The sequence below is a fragment of the Camarhynchus parvulus genome, chromosome 4 (genome assembly GCF_901933205.1).
Source record: "Camarhynchus parvulus chromosome 4, STF_HiC, whole genome shotgun sequence".
NCBI classification, from domain to species: domain Eukaryota; kingdom Metazoa; phylum Chordata; class Aves; order Passeriformes; family Thraupidae; genus Camarhynchus; species Camarhynchus parvulus.
The window spans coordinates 17,137,458-17,158,192 of NC_044574.1; the positions used below are offsets into that span (position 1 = coordinate 17,137,458).

The following is a 20,735-nucleotide window of genomic DNA, read 5'->3' on the forward strand; positions in this document are numbered from 1 at the left end:
GGTGCAGTTATTATTTACTGGAGCTTTCCCAGCGCTGCTGTTCTGCGCAGCCAGTTGAGAACAAAAAGGGATTTCAGTGGCAGAGTGCAGGCCAGCGCCGTGCGTGCGGCAGCCCGAGCGGTGGCAGCGATGGCCAGAGCCTTTCCGCTCGCGTGGCCGGCTTCTGCCACCCCTTCGGGAGCCTTCCCTTCCACCTCGCCTTGCCAGCACGCCTCTCCCTTACAAATGCCTTCCTAATCTGTTTAACAGGCAACTGGATTACAACCAGATCAGCTGCATTGAAGATGGGGCGTTCAGGGCTCTGCGTGACCTGGAAGTGCTGTAAGTATTCCTTGTATCTCTTACTCGTAGTGAGAGCTCAGTATCTGGGGAGTGCTAATGTAGCAGCTTATCTGCAAGCTGCAGCCTGGTGTCAGGATGCTCTAGTGAAAAGATGTCTTAAAATAATCCACTGTGATGTGCTATAAAATGGTAAGAAGATATGGAGAGGCATGGATACTCCTTTACTCCTCAAGACAGCCATTAAACATAATAATAATAAAAAAGCCATTGACAGAAACTGTAAGAAAAGAATATATTTCATTTAAAAAAGGGGGAGGGCAGCAGAATTAATGAACCCAATTAATTTTGTACATTATCCATTACTGTTGATGTACTGAACATTTCAGAATTGCTTTTGTTGTATACTCATCATCAATTTGATCTTTTGATCACTGAGACTTAGTGTAAGGAACAATATGCTGTATCTATTTGACAATCCGGATGTTTTCAAAGAGGCACTTTCAAGCAAACCTTACAGCTATATGTTAAGATGTTTAGCACGTCCATGTCAATAGCCTCTTTTTAAAACATTTTAAGCTTTATGTGCGTAAATACATTTGTATGTCAAGGAAAATATCTTTTTTTTGTGTCACAGAAGATTATTTTTGCAACACTTCTTTTCATACATTTTTTTCCACTTTCTTCAAATGGCTGTCAGTGAGGTTAAAGGTAACAAAATTATCATCTGAGAATAGTTACTGTAATGAGCAAAGTGCCTTAGTTCTCAAAGAATCTGAGGAACAGGACACATTCCTGAAATATTTGCTCTGTCAGTCAAAATGACACATTTTATTTGGATTTTCTTCATTAAGAAAAATGAAAGAATTTGTGAATTACTTCATGTTAATTTGAATCACACCTGATAAATCACAACTTGAGCATGGTGAGGAAATAGGTTTTGTTGTGTTTGGGTTATTTGTTTTTTTTTTAAATATTCTCAAGAACAGAAGCTTCTCTGGCAATAGTGTCTGCATGTCTAAGAAACCAAAGAGTATGTGAGTAGCTGGTGGTAAAAGTTTTTTATTATTAAACACTAGTTGGTTTTACTTATGTGTGAATGAAACTGGCAGCCAAATTTGTTATTATTTTTTTATTTTATTTTGCAGTCATTGAATAACAAGCTTATTGTTAACTCTGGTATAAAGCCATGTAAAATATAGTGTAGGTTCAATACTACATCTAATTGTTAAGTTGATGATTAGTTGTCTGTCAGTAAATGTGATGTTCTCTGATATTTTTATGTTTGGAACTCTTATATGTGACAGAATATTTTTTCCAATGATAGCTCAATCTGCTTACTATGGTTTGGTTTTGGTTTTTTTTTGTTAATATGAGCCTTTCTTTACAAGTGCAAGGGTTAAAGGTTTATTAAAAAATAAATAAATACAATGTTTTCTGCATTTTTTAATGCTTGCAATTTTAGTGTTCTTGAAAGGTCATTCTTGCAGTTGAGGTCAGGGGTGCAATTTTTACACTGATTTCAATGAGTGGAGAAAGAGGAAAGAAACTTCTAAAATAACAGTCTGCTGAAAACTAGGTAGTTAGAATTTTTGTGAATGAATATACATAATCTATTAGCATTGTTCAAGTACATGACTGACTGTTTGCTGTCTTGAATTATGTGATAAAATTATGTAAAGATTTATGGCACTTGAAGAAATTGAAATAAACATTTCAAACACTACTGAAGTTTTTGTATCTAATTAAGCCTCCTTTACAATATGGCTTAAAGAATGAAAGCTGTGTAGATCAGACCATACTGTATATGCACTGAGTAGCAAATAAGACTATTCGTGTTGTTTTCATTTGAAGTCAATTGTTCTAACTGAGCAGAGAGAGTGGATATTACTTCAAACTTCAAGTTTGAGGTAAAGCTTTTAAATAGATTGTAATCCTGTTTAATAACAGTTTGAAATGCTTACCAAAGTAACAAGTCTTATAATTTAGTTAAATAATTGTATAATTTTAGAGGCTGTTAGTGTTAAAAATACAAAATAGCCTGAATATTCCTCCCCATGAATTTCTGTGTTAGTTTTCCTTTGTCTTTTTTTTAAGGGAAATTTGCTGTATTTGGGAAACAGACTATGGGGAAAATATAACATTGACATGTTGAAAAAATGGAAATTGTCTACAAAATGGAAACAAGTCAATCATCACAGTCTTTACTGTAGTATATAACATTTAGGTAAAAGTATTGAGCTAACTTTTTTAAAGTATATCTCTGTAATGAAATTAAACATTTTTATCATTACAGAGGAATAGCTATAACAATAATTTAATTCCATATGCATCCCTTACATCTATTCCTATATTTAGTTTTCTTTACCTTGAAAAAATGAAAAGCTTATATATACAAAGTAGCAAGGCAAACATCAAACAGCCGAAATTGGAAATGAAAACATTTGTAGATTTGCCTTCTCTTAACAGCTATGGAAATACTGGCTGATTTCCCTTCATTGAAAATATATTATTTTTAAATCTTGTAAGAAGTTATGCAGGAAAAACTGTGGAAGCCATCATTTACCATGTGAACATCGTAAGAAAGCTCTGCCACAACTTACTGACATTTATTCATTAAGACACCTCTTATGGATGTACCCAGTACATTGGCCATTTTTGTTGGTTTATTTTTGTTATGTTTTGAAAAGGAGCACAGTTTCTCTATTTACTTGTTTGGGTTATTTTTGTTTTCTATTATTCTTCTTTCTGTTTATGTATCCGTAAGAACACACAGGGGAGATCCCTTATGCACAGCAAAAGAAAGATTTAGTACATGGAATGAGTAAGCACACAAAGATAAAATGCTGCACATTGCACCAGTAATTAATTGCTTGGTTAATGTGGAGATATATATAGCTTATCCTGGTCAGGGTGCTGTGATTTTACCTTTCTGTGTTTCAAGATCAGACAGTACAAATAATTTGTTCAAAATAGGAATAAATTACAGTTTTTGTTTAAAAAAAAAAAAAAAGTAAAAAGGAAAATACCTTCTTTTTCAAAAGGGAGAAATGCTTTTTTTCAGTAGGAGTTATTATTTATTACTGTTCTAGTTACATAGAGCTCATTATCCATTCTGCTCAGATGAGTAATCTCTAAGTCACATCTGTAAATTCTATTGCTTGCTTCCTTTTTTTGGAGTAAAGCTTGTTTGCATTTTATTTGCAGCCTAAAGACAATATTTAACTGCAAGTTAATTCATAAAGTTTCTGAATCTTTACAAACTACGTGTAATGAGTATAACGGCCTCTGTAGCCAAGAATTGGCTAAGATTTGTTCCTGGTTCTTATGTCAATTTCACAACAGTTTGTCCAAAATATAAATTACTAGTTTGCTGAAGTGTTACATTTCCTGGCTGCTAACATATTGGAAACTCCCCTATTGTTAAGGCAGCTCTGGATCATCTATAGTAACTCATTGCCTATAAAAGCCAAGCGCAGCCCAGAGTTAATATTTTCTAAAATTCATGGGAAAAAACCATTCAGCTCTTGTATCATCCATCAAAAATCAGACTTTCAGAAGACAGAAAGAGAAATCAGTATCCTAGAACCAAGACATTTTCTCCAAGGACTCTCTTTTTTACCTCACGATGTCAAGTTTGGCTTGAATGCCAGAGATGTTATCAATATTGGTGGAAGATCCTTTTCAGTGAATTCTAGGCTACTGTGACCTCTTACTTAGGATTGATAATGCTAAAACCGTGGTATTTTGTTGTGGATTCAACAGGGAGGAAAAATATAACTAAAAGCAGGGAGCTTTTTCCTGATACACATCCCTAAAAACAGTACACCATGGCTTTCATTAGCTGTGTCTTTTTTTAAATGTGACAAAACTTCTAAGATGTTAATATGCTTCTTCTTGGCTTTGCAGCACTCTCAACAATAACAACATCACTCGACTATCCGTGGCAAGTTTCAACCATATGCCCAAACTCAGAACATTGTGAGTAGTCCCACTGAATCTGGCTGCCATTTTTATCATTTTTCTTTTACTCCTATTAAGTTTTGTCAGGGATCTGCCAATACATATACAGTCAAAGCAAGCATAAGCTCAAATAAGAATATTGATGTCTCATGAGGTTGACGATTGTAAATTCTGTGTGTGTGTCTGTGGAAGCTCATTCTGAAAGGTAAACCTAACAAATGACCCCAAAGCTACACGTGCGGCTCAGGAGATAAAGAAGTTGTATCCTTTTACATCAGCTTTTTTAGGATATGAAATGAATAAGTATTTAAATCCATTTCATGGCCTCTTCCCAAATGGGATTTCCGTAGTGCTGTATTCAGTGACAGAAAAGCTTCACCTTCTCACCAAAAAAAGATGAGGGCAGGGGGAATTCTTCTTACATGTTACAGCTATATAAAGAAGTAAATTGATGTTTTTTGAAAGTCAAAGATTTGTTTTACTTTGAGCTTTTGAATGGGTCACATTTCATTTTGGAACATCGGAGATTCTTTGATTGACTGTCAGATGTGATAAATGGGAAATCTTTATGCTTTTATTACTGTACTGCTAGCAGACCTAATTAAACTAAACTGGCTTGCCAACATTCTTTGTAACATAAAATTATAGCATCATCCGGTAGTGCTATTATAATTAAAGTTGTGTCAGCATTTACAATAAGGTCCCCACTTTTAGAGGTTATGACTTTGTCAGAGGAGCACTTCAGGTGTCTAAAACAAAGCACAGTGACAAGACTGTCTGTGTATGCAAGTTATCTGGGCTAGAATTATGTTTTGGTATTTTTATATGGAATACAAATAAATCTAGATTGTGTTGACTGGCAAAACCAGGTTTGGTGCAGAGACTCGCTTTTAACAGGTTTTCCAGTGAAGTAGGAATTAAGAATGAATGGGATGTTTCTATCAGAGCTCAAGAGTAGCTGTTAGTGTTAGATTGCTTTTACAAAAAACCTGTCTAGTTTCTTTTACCCATGTTGAGTTGCGCAACTGATCTGAAATCAGTAGGACTATTCACCCAGGTTAAGATGTGGCTTGTAACTGAAGAACTTCACGCAGGTGAGTAGTTCTGTTGATTTCGTAACAGAATTGCAACTACTTTTGCTTGGACAAATACAAGAGTATTTAAATAGTGCTGACCATGGGCTTTTGGTGACCTCAGGTAGAGTTTGATAATAGAATTTCCTTCTGTTCTTTTAGGCCCGAGTCTTGAAAATGTGCAATCTGTACTTTTTTTGAACTTTCAAATATGGTATCTGTTTTGAACCATAAAATAGAATTAATAAAATCAGTAATATTTACATTTTCTTTGGTTAGGGTATTTCATTTTCTGAAAATATATTTTATAAACAAAATAAAATGGACACACAAAATCCTGGATTACATCTGTGGCATTTGCAGTCAGAATATGCTTGTATAACTATACTGATTTTGGTGGCATGACTTCTGATTTGGTATGGTCTTCATGCCTACAGCTGGCCACAGATTGTGGTGAATGAGTGTACTGTATTGTGAACTGTATTTGCAAAGCATCCGCCCAAGAATTAGCACAGGAAAATATATTGCCTTTAATTTATAGTCATTTATGGGGTGAAAAGGTGTTGGTTAATATTCTAGTTTATGTTGGTTACACATTTCATGTTGCTTTGCAGATTTATTTTTTAATGGATTAGTTAGACTCTTTGTCTGCTTTCTGAATTTCCTGCACTTCCTTTCCAGTTATTTAGTTAGGATTGAGCACCTCAGCTAAAAAGGACCAAAATGGCATGTCCCTGTTATGGATGATTCTGAGTAACAATTTGATTTATAGCTGTGGACATCCTTTGCGGTAGTTTAAGAAAATGTAAGAGCCAGAGAAGAGTAATTTACCTAATTCAGTGAATACATTTGTCTGATATTTTATCAATGGCAAAGTGCTTTTTGCCACTTGGCAAGGAGCCATGGTCTTGTGTAAGACCACACCAACAAAGAGACAACTTTCTTAATTCCATCACTTGCTTCCATTTGGTCTTTTAATTAATTTCAGGGATTGCTTAAAGTGTAGATCCCTAGCAGCCAAAAGCAGCTAATCCCATTTTCTGCTATTAAACAACTAGAGAGGAAATCAGAAAAGAGATGCGAAAGAAGGTGCTTTATATTGAGTTATTACTCTATCTTGTTCAGCAGAAAATGAGTATGACCTCCTAAAGGGATCTTTCAGGCTGTTTCTATGAAGACTAATAATGGCCAGACTTATAGATACATCTAATTGGAAACAAAATCTTTTATTAACCCTTTTTTTCTGACATTATAGTATTACCACTCTAGGGCAATGTTCTTGAGATATTTTTGTCTTACTCCCTATTTATGGAGATCTGGACTAAAAAGCCCTATGTCACCTTTCAAGCTTTTGTATATTTACTTATTTCTTTTAGACAAAGAAGAGGAAACTGCAGGAAAGTTAAATTATTAGGAAGCCTTCTTTTTTTTCCAGTTAATTAGACCGCAAATAAAAAAGTAATTTTGCTGCTTGTATAGTTTCATTTATCAACTTGTAACTCCCAGACTTTCAATGAAAGATGCAAAAAGTTAATTAATAAAAATTAATGAATGGGCACAGTAGCTTTCTGAAGGGAGGGCTGGGCAAGCTGGCGGCTTTGCTGTTTGTTCTTCCTAACGGGAGGGTGTTGCCGTGTCTGGTTCCGTGCAGCCGCCTCCACTCCAACAACCTGTACTGCGACTGCCACCTGGCCTGGCTGTCGGACTGGCTGCGGCAGCGGCCGCGCGTGGGGCTCTACACGCAGTGCATGGGCCCGTCCCACCTCCGCGGGCACAACGTGGCCGAGGTCCAGAAGCGCGAGTTTGTCTGCAGCGGTAAGAGAAATGGGCTGGCCCGGCCACTCCTGCCTTCAGCCACACCTGCTCACACCCCAGGGCTGCATGCTGGCTTCTGCATAATCCCAGCCTGAATGCTTATTAAGAAAAGCCTAATTGTTTTTAGTGGTGTTTGTGGGGGTGCTCGTGTCCTTGTGAATTTTGTGTAAATATTGCATTTGCATAGATTTTATGGCCTTCTAAAAGTATAATTGTGGGGGAGAGATACCGAAAATTAAATAAAAGGTGTACTGATTGAGACCATAAACCTGTTAGTAATAAGGATTTTTAAAAAAACTTTACAAGTATATACTTGTTTTTTTCTGACTTTTAAATATTACTCTGTATCGCTAAGTAACTTTCTGAATTTTATTGTTGTGCTTTAATGCATAAGGTTATTTTTTATATGAAATAATGAAATGACTAACAGTTCATTACTAATCACATTTTCTCTATTCAATTTTTTTCCTTTATTTGTATCTTCTAGATGAGGAAGAAGGCAAGTTTATCTTTCTTATTTAAATATTTTTACCCTCACATTGAAAATTTTCTGTCAATTTTGTCTACTGTTTCAAGTTTTGCCAAGAACATTAAAAACCAGCTGCAATATTGCTGTCTTTTCAGTGGTTCAGCACGATTTCTCCTACTGGTTGATTTTCTGCAAACCCCCAGAAGCCTATTGCCAAATATGCCAAAATTTTCACAGATCTATGTTTCTAAAAATAGTTTTATGGAGGACACAATGTTCTGTCCTTATTAAATAGCCTCTGACATTGAAGTGTAGGGCACTGCCATGTTTGCACGGCAAATGCTAACAGTGTTCTTGTCACTAATTCTGCCTTTATGTGCATTTAAAAAGGTTCCTAACAAGATAATTTCATGATATATCTTACATGTTAATGTTATGGCTGCAGAGCCTGGATGTCAAGAACAGTTTTATGACTTGATCATTATAATGCTAATTATTAGCAAGGGGAATAACCATGTTTTCTCTCTGAATCGCTGTGTTTTTGTTCAATAGAGGTAGGTTAAACATTTCCTTCCTGGTAGTATAAAAAGAATAGTGTGTGTTATTAGATTTGATAATTGTTTTTACTTTTGTAACACCAACATAAATCTGAAGTCAAATTATTATATTGTAAAATTCTGTCTCAGAGTATCATAGAATGCTTGGCTTGGAAGAGATCTTAAAGATCATCTTCCAATTCCCCTGCCATGGTCAGGGACACCTTCCACCAGACTAGATTGCTCAAAGACCTATCCAACCTGGCCTCAATATCTTTTCAGCAATTTAGTACTTGGACAGTTGTTATATGAAGTTTCAAGTGGGAACAGCACTGCCTGCAAGTTACATTATCAGTGTACCCTTCTTATATTCATGTATGACATTAAATATTGTGAGATAGATCTTAAGTTAAATTGTGGTTTCATAGTCAAGAAGTTGTTTCTTTGTTCCCTTGAGAATATTAAAACAGTCTCTAGCTTTATATAACCTAATGAAAAAAGAAAGAAAAGGGTGTTGTGTCTTTCTCATCCCTTTGTGTCTTTCTGTATCATAATGAAACAACTGTTCTGTATCATTTAATTGATAGAAGAATGAGTGCATTAATGTATTATAAAATGTGCAGTCTATCTATTTGCAGGGAAATATAATAAGGTTTTTAATTTCTAAAGCAGACCTAAATAGGAAATGACTGAGCTTAAATGCAATTAAAAATTTTGACTGTAACATACAACTCTAAGAAATCAGTATACTAGCCGCCTGAGTTGGCAAGAATGGCAGATTGTGGGAGGAAGTCTGCTGAACTAAAACAGACTGAGAGATATGAAGTCAAATTTTTTGTGTATTTTTGTGTGAGTGAATGAAAATGTCATTAAATGAATGAAAACTCCAAAATTTTCTATAAGCAATACATAACTGAAGGACCATATTCAAATAAATATTTGCAGAACAGAACAAAACTGGCAGGTCACCTTCAGTGCTCAAAGCAAAGTTTGTTCTTTTCTCTTGACATGCATTTTTTTAATACTATACAGCATTCTGAAAACTAAATAAATCAGTAATTGGTTTTCAATAGCATACAGCAAATAAAATATATCGGAAAAATGGATCACAGTCTTCTTAAACAAGATGATTGTGAATGGCTGTTACTAAAAAAGTTGAAAAATTATGTAGTGCTGTCACAATAGCTGAGCATTTGTCTTTCACCTCTCTGGGTTGTATCAACATATTAGTATTAAATGTGTGTTCAAATAAATGCAGTTTGAAAGTACTGATAGGCTACAATGTTTATTTTAGAAATTCTGCCTTAAATTTTTCAAGTAAGTGTAAAATGTGCTTTCCTTTGCAGGTCACCAGTCCTTTATGGCTCCATCCTGCAGTGTCTTGCACTGCCCTACTGCATGCACCTGTAGCAACAACATCGTGGACTGTCGTGGGAAAGGCCTTACTGAGATCCCAACAAACCTTCCAGAAACCATCACTGAAATGTGTGTAATCTGACTTATTTTCTATTAACTTACATAAAACATTTTTTCCTATGTATTAGTTTTTGTTATTTGTATACATTAATGCATTATATAGGGGAGGAATTTTGATATATATCTTCAACCTCAGATATAAAAATGAATATGCAGTTGTATGAAAGCACTTAAGAGCTTTATGCTATCTTATGAGTTATTTTTGTTTGTGCTACTCATATTTCATGAGTAAACTGCATTCTGCATTGGTTTAAAAAGAGTTTGGGAATCCTTGCTCTTCCAGAAGTGAATGGCTTTTCACTGCAGTCTCTAATGCCTGTTGCCTTCAGGGTCTCTTTCTGTGCTGGTTTTGGCTGAGATAGGATCAGTTTTCTTCATAGTAGCTGGTACAAAGCCATGTTTAGCATTTGAAAATAGTGTTGATAAAACAGATACTTTTGGTGCTGCTGAGCAGTGCTTACACAGAACCAAGGCCTTTCTGCTCCTCACCCAACTCCACCAGAGGAGGCTGGAAAGCATGATGAGTTGGGAGGGGACCCAGCTGACCCCAGATGACCCAAGAGATATCCTATGCCATGTGGCATCATGCTCAGCATATAAGCTGGGCGAAGAACAAGAATGGTGAGAGGTTCAGAGTGATGGCATTTGTCTTCCCAAGTCACTGTTACATGAGACAGAGCCCTGCTGTCCTGGAGATGGCTGAACACCTGTCTGCCCTTGGGAAGTGGCAAATGAATCCTGTGCTTTGCTTTTTTCACATGCAGCTTTTGCTTTACCTGTTGAACTACCTTTGTCTTAGCCCATGAGTTTTTGCAGTTTTAACCTAATGATTCTCTCCCCTGTCCTTTTGTGGCTGGGCTGAGTGGGCAGCTTTGTGAGGCTTAGTCACCAGCTGGGGTTAAACTGTGCCACTCACCTTCAGTCACTTTATTCATCAGACTTCCTACTAGAGAGGAATATCTTTGCATGGAAGATCAGCAATCCACACCACCAATAATAAGTTTTCTGCTTAAAGCAGTATCCTCAGAGAGTAATCTGAGAAGGCAAGAGTAATATGTAGTCATTGTGTTAAGACCTCATGCCTTTGTAAGGAAGAGCATGAACGCTGGTAGTGTCCCGTGGCATGTCCTATACCAAAAGTACTGCCATGTCCTGACTGCAGAGCAGAGTCATAGCAAAGGTGCTGAGGGGACCATAGTCTCCAAAAGCAACGTGGCTGAGAGGTGGTGGGGGCACAGCTGGTAAGTTACTGCTACATTACTGCTACAGTTACTGCTACTGTGCAGGTGAGCAGCAAAAGCAAAAGGTGAGCTTTCTGACATCTGGACAGGGCACAGCAACATGAACACCTTTTCTGGGATTGGCAGGGGCAGGGTTTTGGAAGAGAAGCTGGGAGCTCCCTTCAGGGAAATAGTGGGAAAGTAGCTGTGATGACAACCTGGTAAGTGAGGTCTGACTAGAGGTAAATGAGTTGGAGAAAATATTCAGAATAAAAAAGCTTTTGAGAATTTTGATGATACAAGATGAATGTTTAAAACAAGGGCTCCGCAATGAAATTTTAATTGGCTTGTTGATACCTGACCTGTGGTTTTGAACATTACAGGGTTGGAACTACTTTGGTTTCTTCTTAGGCTGTGAATAATAGCCACATCTGTCAGTTCATTATTACTGTTGTTAATACTGACCTGGCTGACCCTACATGATCCAATACAGTCATTCAGCTGTATAATATAAACACTTCTACCTTTCACCACTCTCAGAAAAACCCCTCTGCTTGCAAATAGAATTACTCTTTCATAAAATCTATTCACAGTGGCCAGGAACACTACACAGAACTGGTTTTTGGGTTTTTTGTTTTTGGGTTTTTTTTGTTTTTGTTTTTAATTTAATGAGCTGTATACAATGTTTTTACTTGCATAAGTGCATCTATGTGCATAGAGGAAAAATATTGCAGGAAGGAAGGAAAGGAAGGAAGGAAGGAAGGAAGGAAGGAAGGAAGGAAGGAAGGAAATGCTCTGAAATTGAGGGATAAACTGAGTGGAAGAATTAAAGGATCATGCATTTGCTGAGAACCATGGGATTGTTTCTGCTTCCTGTCAGTATGCTGAAGAGGAGTTAAAGTTTTGACAAATATATTTTGCTGGTTATATGCAGAAAGCTCTATGCTATACTTATCGCTTTAGTGGGAAGAAGACAATTAGTGATGGTTGTCTTATGATTCTCATGGATGGGAGGTGTATTTAACTTCATAGCATAAAAAACAAAGAGAGGGAGAAGAGGTTAGAAAATGAGTGGTTTTACCAATAAAGAGGTGAGGGAAGTCTGAGTCTGCATCAAACCAGCATTTCACCCTGGCCAATGGCCCCCATCAGTTGTCCCTAAAGAATATTTTGGAAACAGAAATTTAAAACTTCAAAAATAAAATACCAGTAGGACAAATATTTTCTTTGCTCCCAATATGTGTTTTGGTTGCTCCGAAACTTGAAAATTTGCAAAACTTTCAGAGAAAAAAGTGTTTTAAGTATCCAATCTGCTTTAAATCCTACTATGTTTACATCTTCATGTTAAGAGAATAAATTTGGTGGAGGAAGTTGTGCTCAAACTCTTCCAGTTTAAAATACAGTTTTTAAAAGTTTCATAATGTTTCTTTGTCTTTGTAGAGGGAAGGAAAATGCAGCCACATACATAATTTGCCCTGTCACCTTCTGTTTTCCATGCCATCTTCATTTGTCTCTTATCTGAACTAAAGTTCCAACTTCATTCAATCTTTTTAGATGCCAAAACCTTCCATGTCTTAATTAGTCTCCTCTTATTTCTTGGAATTGTTTTGTAACTTTTTTTTATCTTCAATGATCAGAGTTGAATACAATATTCCAAATTACAGTGAAACATCAGGTTTTTAAATACAGAATTTTAGTTTTCTTTCATTTTCTTTTTGCAGCCTAATAATCCTTTGTGTCATTTAATTGTCTGTACATGTTGCATCATGTATTAACTTGAACTAGCCCTGTAGAGTCCTAGGCCTTCTTTTTTTTAGCTGTTATGATTTTGTCAGGAACAAGAAGTTGGTACATATAATCCTATTATCACATCCACAGACATTTCTAACATTGAATCAGGTTGTATGTCACGTTTTCATTTTAAAGCTGCTCTGTGAAAGACTTCAGTCCTTTCTGCTTTTAACTAAATTTAACTTGCAGGAAGATTGTGATGTTCCAGTATTGTTATCATACAATAATGTTTTAAACCTTCGTTTTTTAAAGGAGTCCTCTGCAACTGTTGCTTATAGCAACCCCTTGAGATTGGATTGAAAATAATGATTGTATCCCACAAAATAATCTGGTTTTTTACTCATTTCCTAGGCGATAATGTTGTCAGTATGCCAAGATGGTAGCTGACAGTAAACACTTGAAGAGATGAGCCCGAGCTGTCACAGCAGCAGGCGGAATCCTGGGAGCTGCTGAGCAGAGGCAGAGGGTGCAGTGAGCTCTGTGCTTCCCATTGCTCCCAGTTCCCACACAGGTGCCTTCGCTGCCTCAGTCACTGCTTTGAGCACACGCTTTGGCAGGAGCTCCCCAGTTCTCAGTGAGAGAAATGTGCTGGCTCCCTGTTGTTTTCTGAAGGATGTACGGGCTTTAACAGCCAAATTATTATTTATTCACTCATCTTGATAACGCTACCAGATTCCTGTGCATGTGCACACTGCAAGAAAATTAGCTTTATACTTCTAATTTGCCTGCACCAAACATTGTCCAATCTTTTCAGTACTTTTCCTTTTTTGCCAATCTTTTTTCTGCATTTTCATCTGAACATTTCCTGCTTTATTGATAGAGACATTAGAAAAATCCACAATACTTTCAAATTCCCTTACTCTGACTATGTTTCTCTGCCCTCTGTCCCCTATTTATGAGCTGTCATATTGTGCTTCAGCCAGCTTCATGGTACACAAACACCTCTGGTGCTTACATCTTTCCATCCTTTGGTCTTTTCTTTACTGTACCTCATATAAATAACGTTTTCCTGTGAAGCTGACATTAAACTTTATTGTCAATCCTCCTTTATAAAGGTGTTTAAAATATGAAAACTTATTTTTGTGAGATTTTGTTTTTCTACCCATTTCTGCCTCTTGTTCTCACATGGAGAGCAGATTATTTTTAATAAGAATATAATCCATATTTACTTTTAAAAGATCTATAATTCCTTTTTTTTCTTCTTGAGGTTCTTCTGAAGTTTGTCTTCAACACAAGCTCATGGTTTTGTGACATTTTGCCAAGTTCTCTGTCCATTTCTGCTGTTCTTTCTCTCTGTGGAAACCTTGACTTCAGTCAACACCTGAGTACCCTAGGAAACACTGATTTCTTAGCTTTGTTTGAAAAAAATGTCTGATCTGTTTCTGCACAAGAATACTTTGAATTCATTACATTGTCAGTTTGTTTGGAACAATGTTTTATAAAACCAGGCAGTACTAATAATGTTCTTATTCTCTACCCTTTTGATAAATATAAGGAAGTTGCAGGTTTTAAGTGTATATTCCATGCTGACAATTGTATACTTTTTTTATCCCCCTAGGGGTTTGATAAATTAACTTGTATCTAAATAGTGTGTTAAAAAAAAAAGAACCCTTTAAATGGAATATTGAATTCCTTAAGTATTATACATCAGCAGTTTCCATTGAGTAAAATTTTGTATGTTGAAGCTCTGAGTTAGCTCTCTATGGAAAAGTATAAGAAAAGGCTGTCTGTTTAGTCTAATACTGATGTGCTTTACATTGCCTTGATAGCTCTTCTGTCGTGGAAAGCTGTTTTAAGACATTAGGAACTGTCTTCTTAGGCTGATGGCTACTGCCTCTGCAGCAGAGCTGGCAAGGAGAGCCTGTGCTTGCGCTGCACTGGAGCCTGTCTGTCTCTGAGTTTGGTGTGATAGCCTAAACCTAAACTGAGAATAGTCAGCACTGGAAGCCAAAGTGGTTGGGGAATGAGCAGGCGTTTTGTGACAGTGGGAGCAGGAGGAGGCAGAGCCAGTTGCCAAAATGCTGTTTCATTGCAGTGTAGTTGGATTTGCTGGTGACTGTCAGGGTGTTGCTGAGCTGATTTTGTCATACTGTCTGTCTGACATCTCATTTGGTACAGAAGTCAGCTGCAAGCAGCAATTCCCGCGGCACGGAGGCAGTCGGCAGGCAGTGCGTTGTCTGCCAAGTGCCTCTCGGGAAGATGCCTTCAGAAACAGGACTGCTCATCTCCAAGTAGCTGCCAGTGAAAATGGAAGGAGAATAAAACCTGTGGTGTCCTCTATTTTTCCCTTCTGTTTGATAAAGCTTGGAGCAAAATTAAGTATTCAGCATCTCAGTAAATGTAATTCTTAGTCTGTATTGACTTCCTACAATTGTATCTGTACCAGTTACACCCTTCCTCCAAAATTAATCCCCACTTTATTATCTAAATAAACTCACGCACAGCCAAATAAGAATACCTAAACTTTTCTTTTCATGATTTATCCAATCAATGTGATCATATTTGAGAAAGAAATAGTTCATATTCCATGTGTATTAAAAAAAAAAAAGCACCAAAACTCCTCCAGTTTTAGAGCACCTATCCATTTCTATGAATTCTACAGAAAGCACAAAAATTAAAAGATATACCTTTGCCTCTGGTTCAAATGAATAGATTTCATACCATGGGTAACCTGCAGGAGGCATTTTGGGAACTTAAAGAAATTTCCCATAGACCTGTTGTTTTAATGTCTGTTATGTGACATTGTGAGGCAAAATATAGTGCCCATAAATAATATGAAAACTCTTCCAACCTTTGTTATTCAGTATGTCTTAGGTCAGCCTTTTTTTCATCAACTTGAGCAAAGCATGATACATTATTCATTAATTAATCTCAAACATCATAATTTGAGTTGATTTCAATTTTTTGTTAGAACCTCTCTCCTTTTACAGAAATTTTTAGGAGATGCCCTTTCATTGGCACGTTCAATCTTTTACACTTAACCAACTTAAGTGGCCTCACACACCTAGTGCTTTCCTCCTTTATCATGCAGTTCATGTATTAAAGGCATTAAATGTCATTAGGGTTCAAAACTATTACTTTAATTGGTGCTAGAAATTATAGCCTTTCTAATGGCAATAGAATTTATCAGCCTCTATGCTGGCATTCCTTCCACATTTTAGTTTTTCATCACTGTTAATCTCTTTTGGCTTGGTTTAATTTCAGAAGGATTCACCTTCTGAAAATTCTTTGAGAATGATCAGCAGAAATAATTCTGGTTCCCCTTGAACAGAGACTCTTTTTTTTTGCCACATGCTCAAACAGACTGTGAGAAACCCTACAAAAATAGCAACCCAGCAGCAATTCTATTAATTGCACTGTACCTTATTCCAGAGTGCTGTGACAGGCTCTTATTTCAAAAGAGGCCAAAAAGCCATTAATGAGCTAGACCTACCTTCATGAAAATGCTGCTCTTACATTCTTCTGATTTTCTTTTCTCTTCCATGGCTTGAACCTGTCAAAGTGCTTCTAAAACTTCTTTTCTTACTGTAATATTATGGGTAAGTGCAAATAAATAGAACTGCAATAAGTGTTACTAAGGGATGGCAGAGGGGGAAGCAGGGGAAGGAGTACCTCTACTGATGACCATAAATTTGTACAAATGATGACTATTTAAGAAAAAAGAGCACAGAAATAAATTGATTGTTCCTTCACTTTTTTATATTAAAAAAAATCATTAGCCAAAGGAAGAGCTTAATTAAATTCTTTTTCTTTTTCAGAAGGATAGCAGTCACTGTGGAGGAGGGAGTTTTGTTGGAGGGAGGGATGACAGGAGGATGGCACTGTTAAATAAGGAACAGTTTTATAGATAATTCTAGTCTTTGTAACAGGCAGAAAAGACCCTAAACCACATAATATGTGAAATGAAAAAAAAACAAAACCAAAAACAATCATGTAGAAGTCAGGGATTTTAACAGTTCACCTTTACAATTCAATGTACTGAAAGGCCCCTGACTTTTTATTACTATGGCCTTCAGGATAAAGGTTTTGTTTCATGTGACTGGAGCTTTATAATGTTTGGATACCAAAAGTAGAAACTGTACAGTTGTTTCATAACAACTTTATTTGCATTTTCCATGAGTTTCCTAATTTTTTTCCTCAGTCTTGTCTTATCTTACCATCCTGATTTCTGGCTATTTTTCTTAATGCTTTCATCTTCCAATCTCATTCTTTCTTATATACTTCCTTATATACTTTGTTTTCATAAGTGTTGGTTAATGATTGTGGGTTATGCCAAGCACTCAACTACATCTTTGTGAGCTGTGTTTGAAATTAGGCAGGATTAAAAGTTCCTGAGATTGCTTCTCACAGTAACACTCAGACTATATTAAAGGAGAAGGGAGAAAAAAGGAAGTGAAAGGAGAGAAAGAAGAAAAAGAAGAGGAAAAGAGGGGAAAGGAAATTAAATCTGGCGGAACTGATTTTGACAGATGGACTTAACCAAGATAAAGTGATCTGATCACACTGCAGACACTGGGGAAGTGCTTTGCATACATGAGGAGTTTCATTTGAGTACTGGGACCTCGGTGTCTGTATCCTTCCCAGTGACTCTTGGCATGTGTACAGTTTCACCATTTCTTTTGTCTTTTAATATTAATCCTTAGGTAAAAGTCCAAGGTACAGCCTTAGATAAGTAGCAATTGAACAGAGAAACTCTTGTATCAAGATGCAAAGATGTAAGAATGACCCTTTACAGAGAAAAGTCACCTGGAGATGGTTTAGGCACATTTCTTTAAAATGTCTTTATTGAAGACATTTTAAAGAAACTCATGGCAGGAAAGCTCTGAAATATCGGTGATAAGGCAGCTTTCTCTATTTTTAAGAGCGCAAAGCATGATTTCTCTGTCTATGCAGCAGGACAGAAATGAGAGCAAACCCTGCATCATTGCAGCTTGGAAAGAAATGAGGAATGCTGAGGAGAGGATTCAAGAAGTTACAAGGCATTAAATTGATTATTGGTTTTCTGAGTTAGGTTTGTGTTTTTAAATCAAAACATCCATCTTCTTAGGACTTGGAATTTCAGTTCATACATGTGGTTTACCTCTTAAACAGTTAAGCCATCAGCCAGAATCCTGCATATATGAAAGCAGTGCCATTCTCCAGAATCTAGCACATCCAGCAAGGAAAGGTTTCTCCAAGTTGTTTGTATATATGCATATGTTAATATAGTCACTGGTCTTTACAATATATTGCTTTTTAGTAGTTTGCAAGAGTTCTCTATAACTGTGTCTTCTGTTTTTGAGAAAATATATATTAACCTTCTGATGATAATTATTCTTATGGCTCTTTCTTCACCTTTTCTGTTTTATCAAGATCTTTTCTTAATTGCTCTCATAACAAATGCTGACAGCTGTGCCACACACCAAGGATATTGTTTATCTTAGATTTTATTTTCACACATAGCTCTTCACCTGCATGCGTCAAGTGAAAAGATGATATCTACTTATGGATGAAAAGTTAAAGTAATTGCTATAGCATTCATTTGCTTATGAATTGTGATGCATACTTTGGTCAGTAGGAAGCCAGAAAACTGTCAGGTTTTGAATTTTCAGAAAGTGCTGGATTAAAATAAAGTGTGTTGAAAGACACATAAGTAACTAAATGCCCCTTAATAAATTCATGTGGTCTGGCTAATACTTTCTCAGCTCTTATTCTAACACTCCAAACTTTTGTGCAACTGTATATAGTTGTCCTGATATTAAAATTAATTTTTCTTATATATGTTTCTCTTCAACTTCATGTGTCCTTTTCCTCAAACCTTTTCTTATTATCTTCCCTAGCCAAAAGTTTCTATGACCAATGTTTTCAAGATCAGTCCTGGCTAATGCATTGGACCAGATAATCAGATTTACACCAGTGGACTGTAGAGGCATAGTGAATTTTCAGTGAAATCTAGAGCTTTATCCTTCTGTTTTGACTAAAATTTAATGCATTTTTATGTCCAAAAGCTTTTATCAAATAATAATAGTACATAATCTTCAGATGCAATATTGTTAGTTATAATGTATTGCTTACATGCTCATTCATGAGAATTCCTAAGAGGAGGCTTTACATATGGAGGAGGATCAAAAATGTTCTTAATGAAATCTGCTGCAAAATAGCTGACATGAAAATAAAATTTTAGTATCAATATGCACTATGACTGTATTTAAAAAGTCCCTTACCCTGCTTAGTTGGCTAAATATTTCAAATAAGGCCATAAATATTGAAAATCTTTGCATTAAAATAAGCATAATACTATATTATAATTTTACTAGAAAGTTTTTATCATTTGTTACTCTCTGACCTCTGTCTAGGCTCTTCATGTGTGTGTCAATGATACAGTTCTCTTGCTGTGCTTTACAGTTCTCTTTCTGTGGTCTTGGGAGGGTCATTATTTCTTAGTTAAAGCAGTGTTTATGCCCAGTGCAATAGAAAACAATTGGTTTGTGTGCTTAATCAAAAATTTAGAAATTTGCTAAAATTTAAACATCTTTTATATGATGTATGCATATATAAACACAGAATAATTACATGTAAATAATGAAAAATGAATAATCCACAATGCAGTGTATTGAATAAATGTGAAACAAATTAAAATGTGCTAAAGAAATCTGTTGAGGTATTAATTTCTTCACCTTAATATATTTAATTTACCAATGCAGATTTCACCAAATTACCTGTAACTTTTTTTTGGTATCCCACCTTAATATTTCTTGGGCAAAACCTAAACCATATTCCATTTTACTGCTTCAAAAATAGATGATTTTGCTATTTGATAGCTAATCCTGTCTGCTTAACACACACAAGAGAAATGATTTGTCATGCTCTTACTCAAATATCTTCCTAATCTGAAAATTACTGTAAATCATGTGGCTTTATGCTTATTGGGAAACAAAAAAACCAGCTTTTTCATTTGAGTTGTCAGATGGTTTTGTATGTATAACATCTAATCTGTTCCTTATTCCTGTGTGCTCTGCTGCCATTGTTCGCATCTTTGGCTTTCTTCATACCCTTGTGTCCTATCTTGAAAACTAATTAAATTCAGACAACAGGATAATTTCAGGAGTCAAGAGAACATAGAGACACAGAACAAAGCACCAGACAAAAAATGTATGAAAGCAGTGCTGTTCTCCAGGACCTAGCAGTAGGTACTGGCCAGGCTGAGCACCATTCCACCTCTCGGGGTTTTGTGTAATTTTTTCGTGGGTGTTAAGTAAAAGAGGCACCTTGACAGACCTCTCTGATGCTGCCAAGGGAAAGAAATAACTCAAGCATGGAATAAATTAATATTTTATACAGCATGAAGGGAAGCTGGAGAAGGCCCATGTCACTTTTCCAGAGAAACCCCCATAGATCTCTGACAGCTGTGCCACACTCCAAAGGTGTTGTTAACCTTAGCTTTTATTTTCACATATGGCTCTTCACTTCTGATTACTTTTCCTCAGCAATTATGTGAGCGAAGTAATTTGAAAAGAAACTATGGATACTGACTTTCCAGTATTTTGTGTTTTGTCGTCATTCAAATGTTTCTTTATCGGTTACATTTTTAAATACATAGTAATTAAGCAACCACATAATCTCAGTGAAAACCTTTTTTAAGTTTTGTGGGAAATTTGTAGTGTAAGACCACGTATCATTTAGCAGGTAGTGAGGACTCCTGTCACCCTGCTGGTCTCACACAATGGGGGATTTTCAAGGTTCTGTTTCTGCTCTTTTAGAACAGGTAGACAGGTCCCTGCTTATGATAAGCCAAGAGTGTAGCAGGATTGTATCTATTTTTTTGTGAATTTAAAACACCTGTCTGAACAGCTTGACTAGGCTTGGTAGTATAAGATAAGAACTCTCATCAAAAATGGTCTAATTAGAGAGACTAACTTGGCTCTGGGTAACTCAGGCTAATTGCACTGGAGCCACACTGACAGAAGCCAAAGTACTGAGCAAATAATTATTTAACAAGTGGTGTATTTTGCTACAACCTGAACCTGTAACAGTGGAGGAATATCAAGCCCATCATCATTAGTGATGCTCTAGAGTTCAGAGCATGAGATGGCCCCTTCTGTAATGAAATGCAGGTTTGTGACTTCCTTTTGAG

The 20,735-nt window shown here is 36.3% G+C and overlaps 1 protein-coding gene across 11 annotated transcripts in view; it reads left to right on the top strand.

Moving 5' to 3' along the window:
- The window catches only part of SLIT2 (slit guidance ligand 2), a 257,601-nt gene that overhangs the window by 157,141 nt on the left and 79,725 nt on the right, over window positions 1-20,735 (top strand). For 7 of the 11 annotated variants that reach the window (XM_030946825.1, XM_030946835.1, XM_030946828.1 and 4 more), the window contains exons 6-10: window positions 250-321; window positions 4,189-4,260; window positions 6,967-7,130; window positions 7,618-7,629; window positions 9,482-9,620. In XM_030946825.1, coding sequence (XP_030802685.1) covers window positions 250-321; window positions 4,189-4,260; window positions 6,967-7,130; window positions 7,618-7,629; window positions 9,482-9,620 — 459 coding nt within the window. The remainder of the gene's footprint in view (window positions 1-249; window positions 322-4,188; window positions 4,261-6,966; window positions 7,131-7,617; window positions 7,630-9,481; window positions 9,621-20,735) is intronic. The other 4 variants (XM_030946830.1, XM_030946826.1, XM_030946829.1 and 1 more) reach the window with 1 other exon arrangement.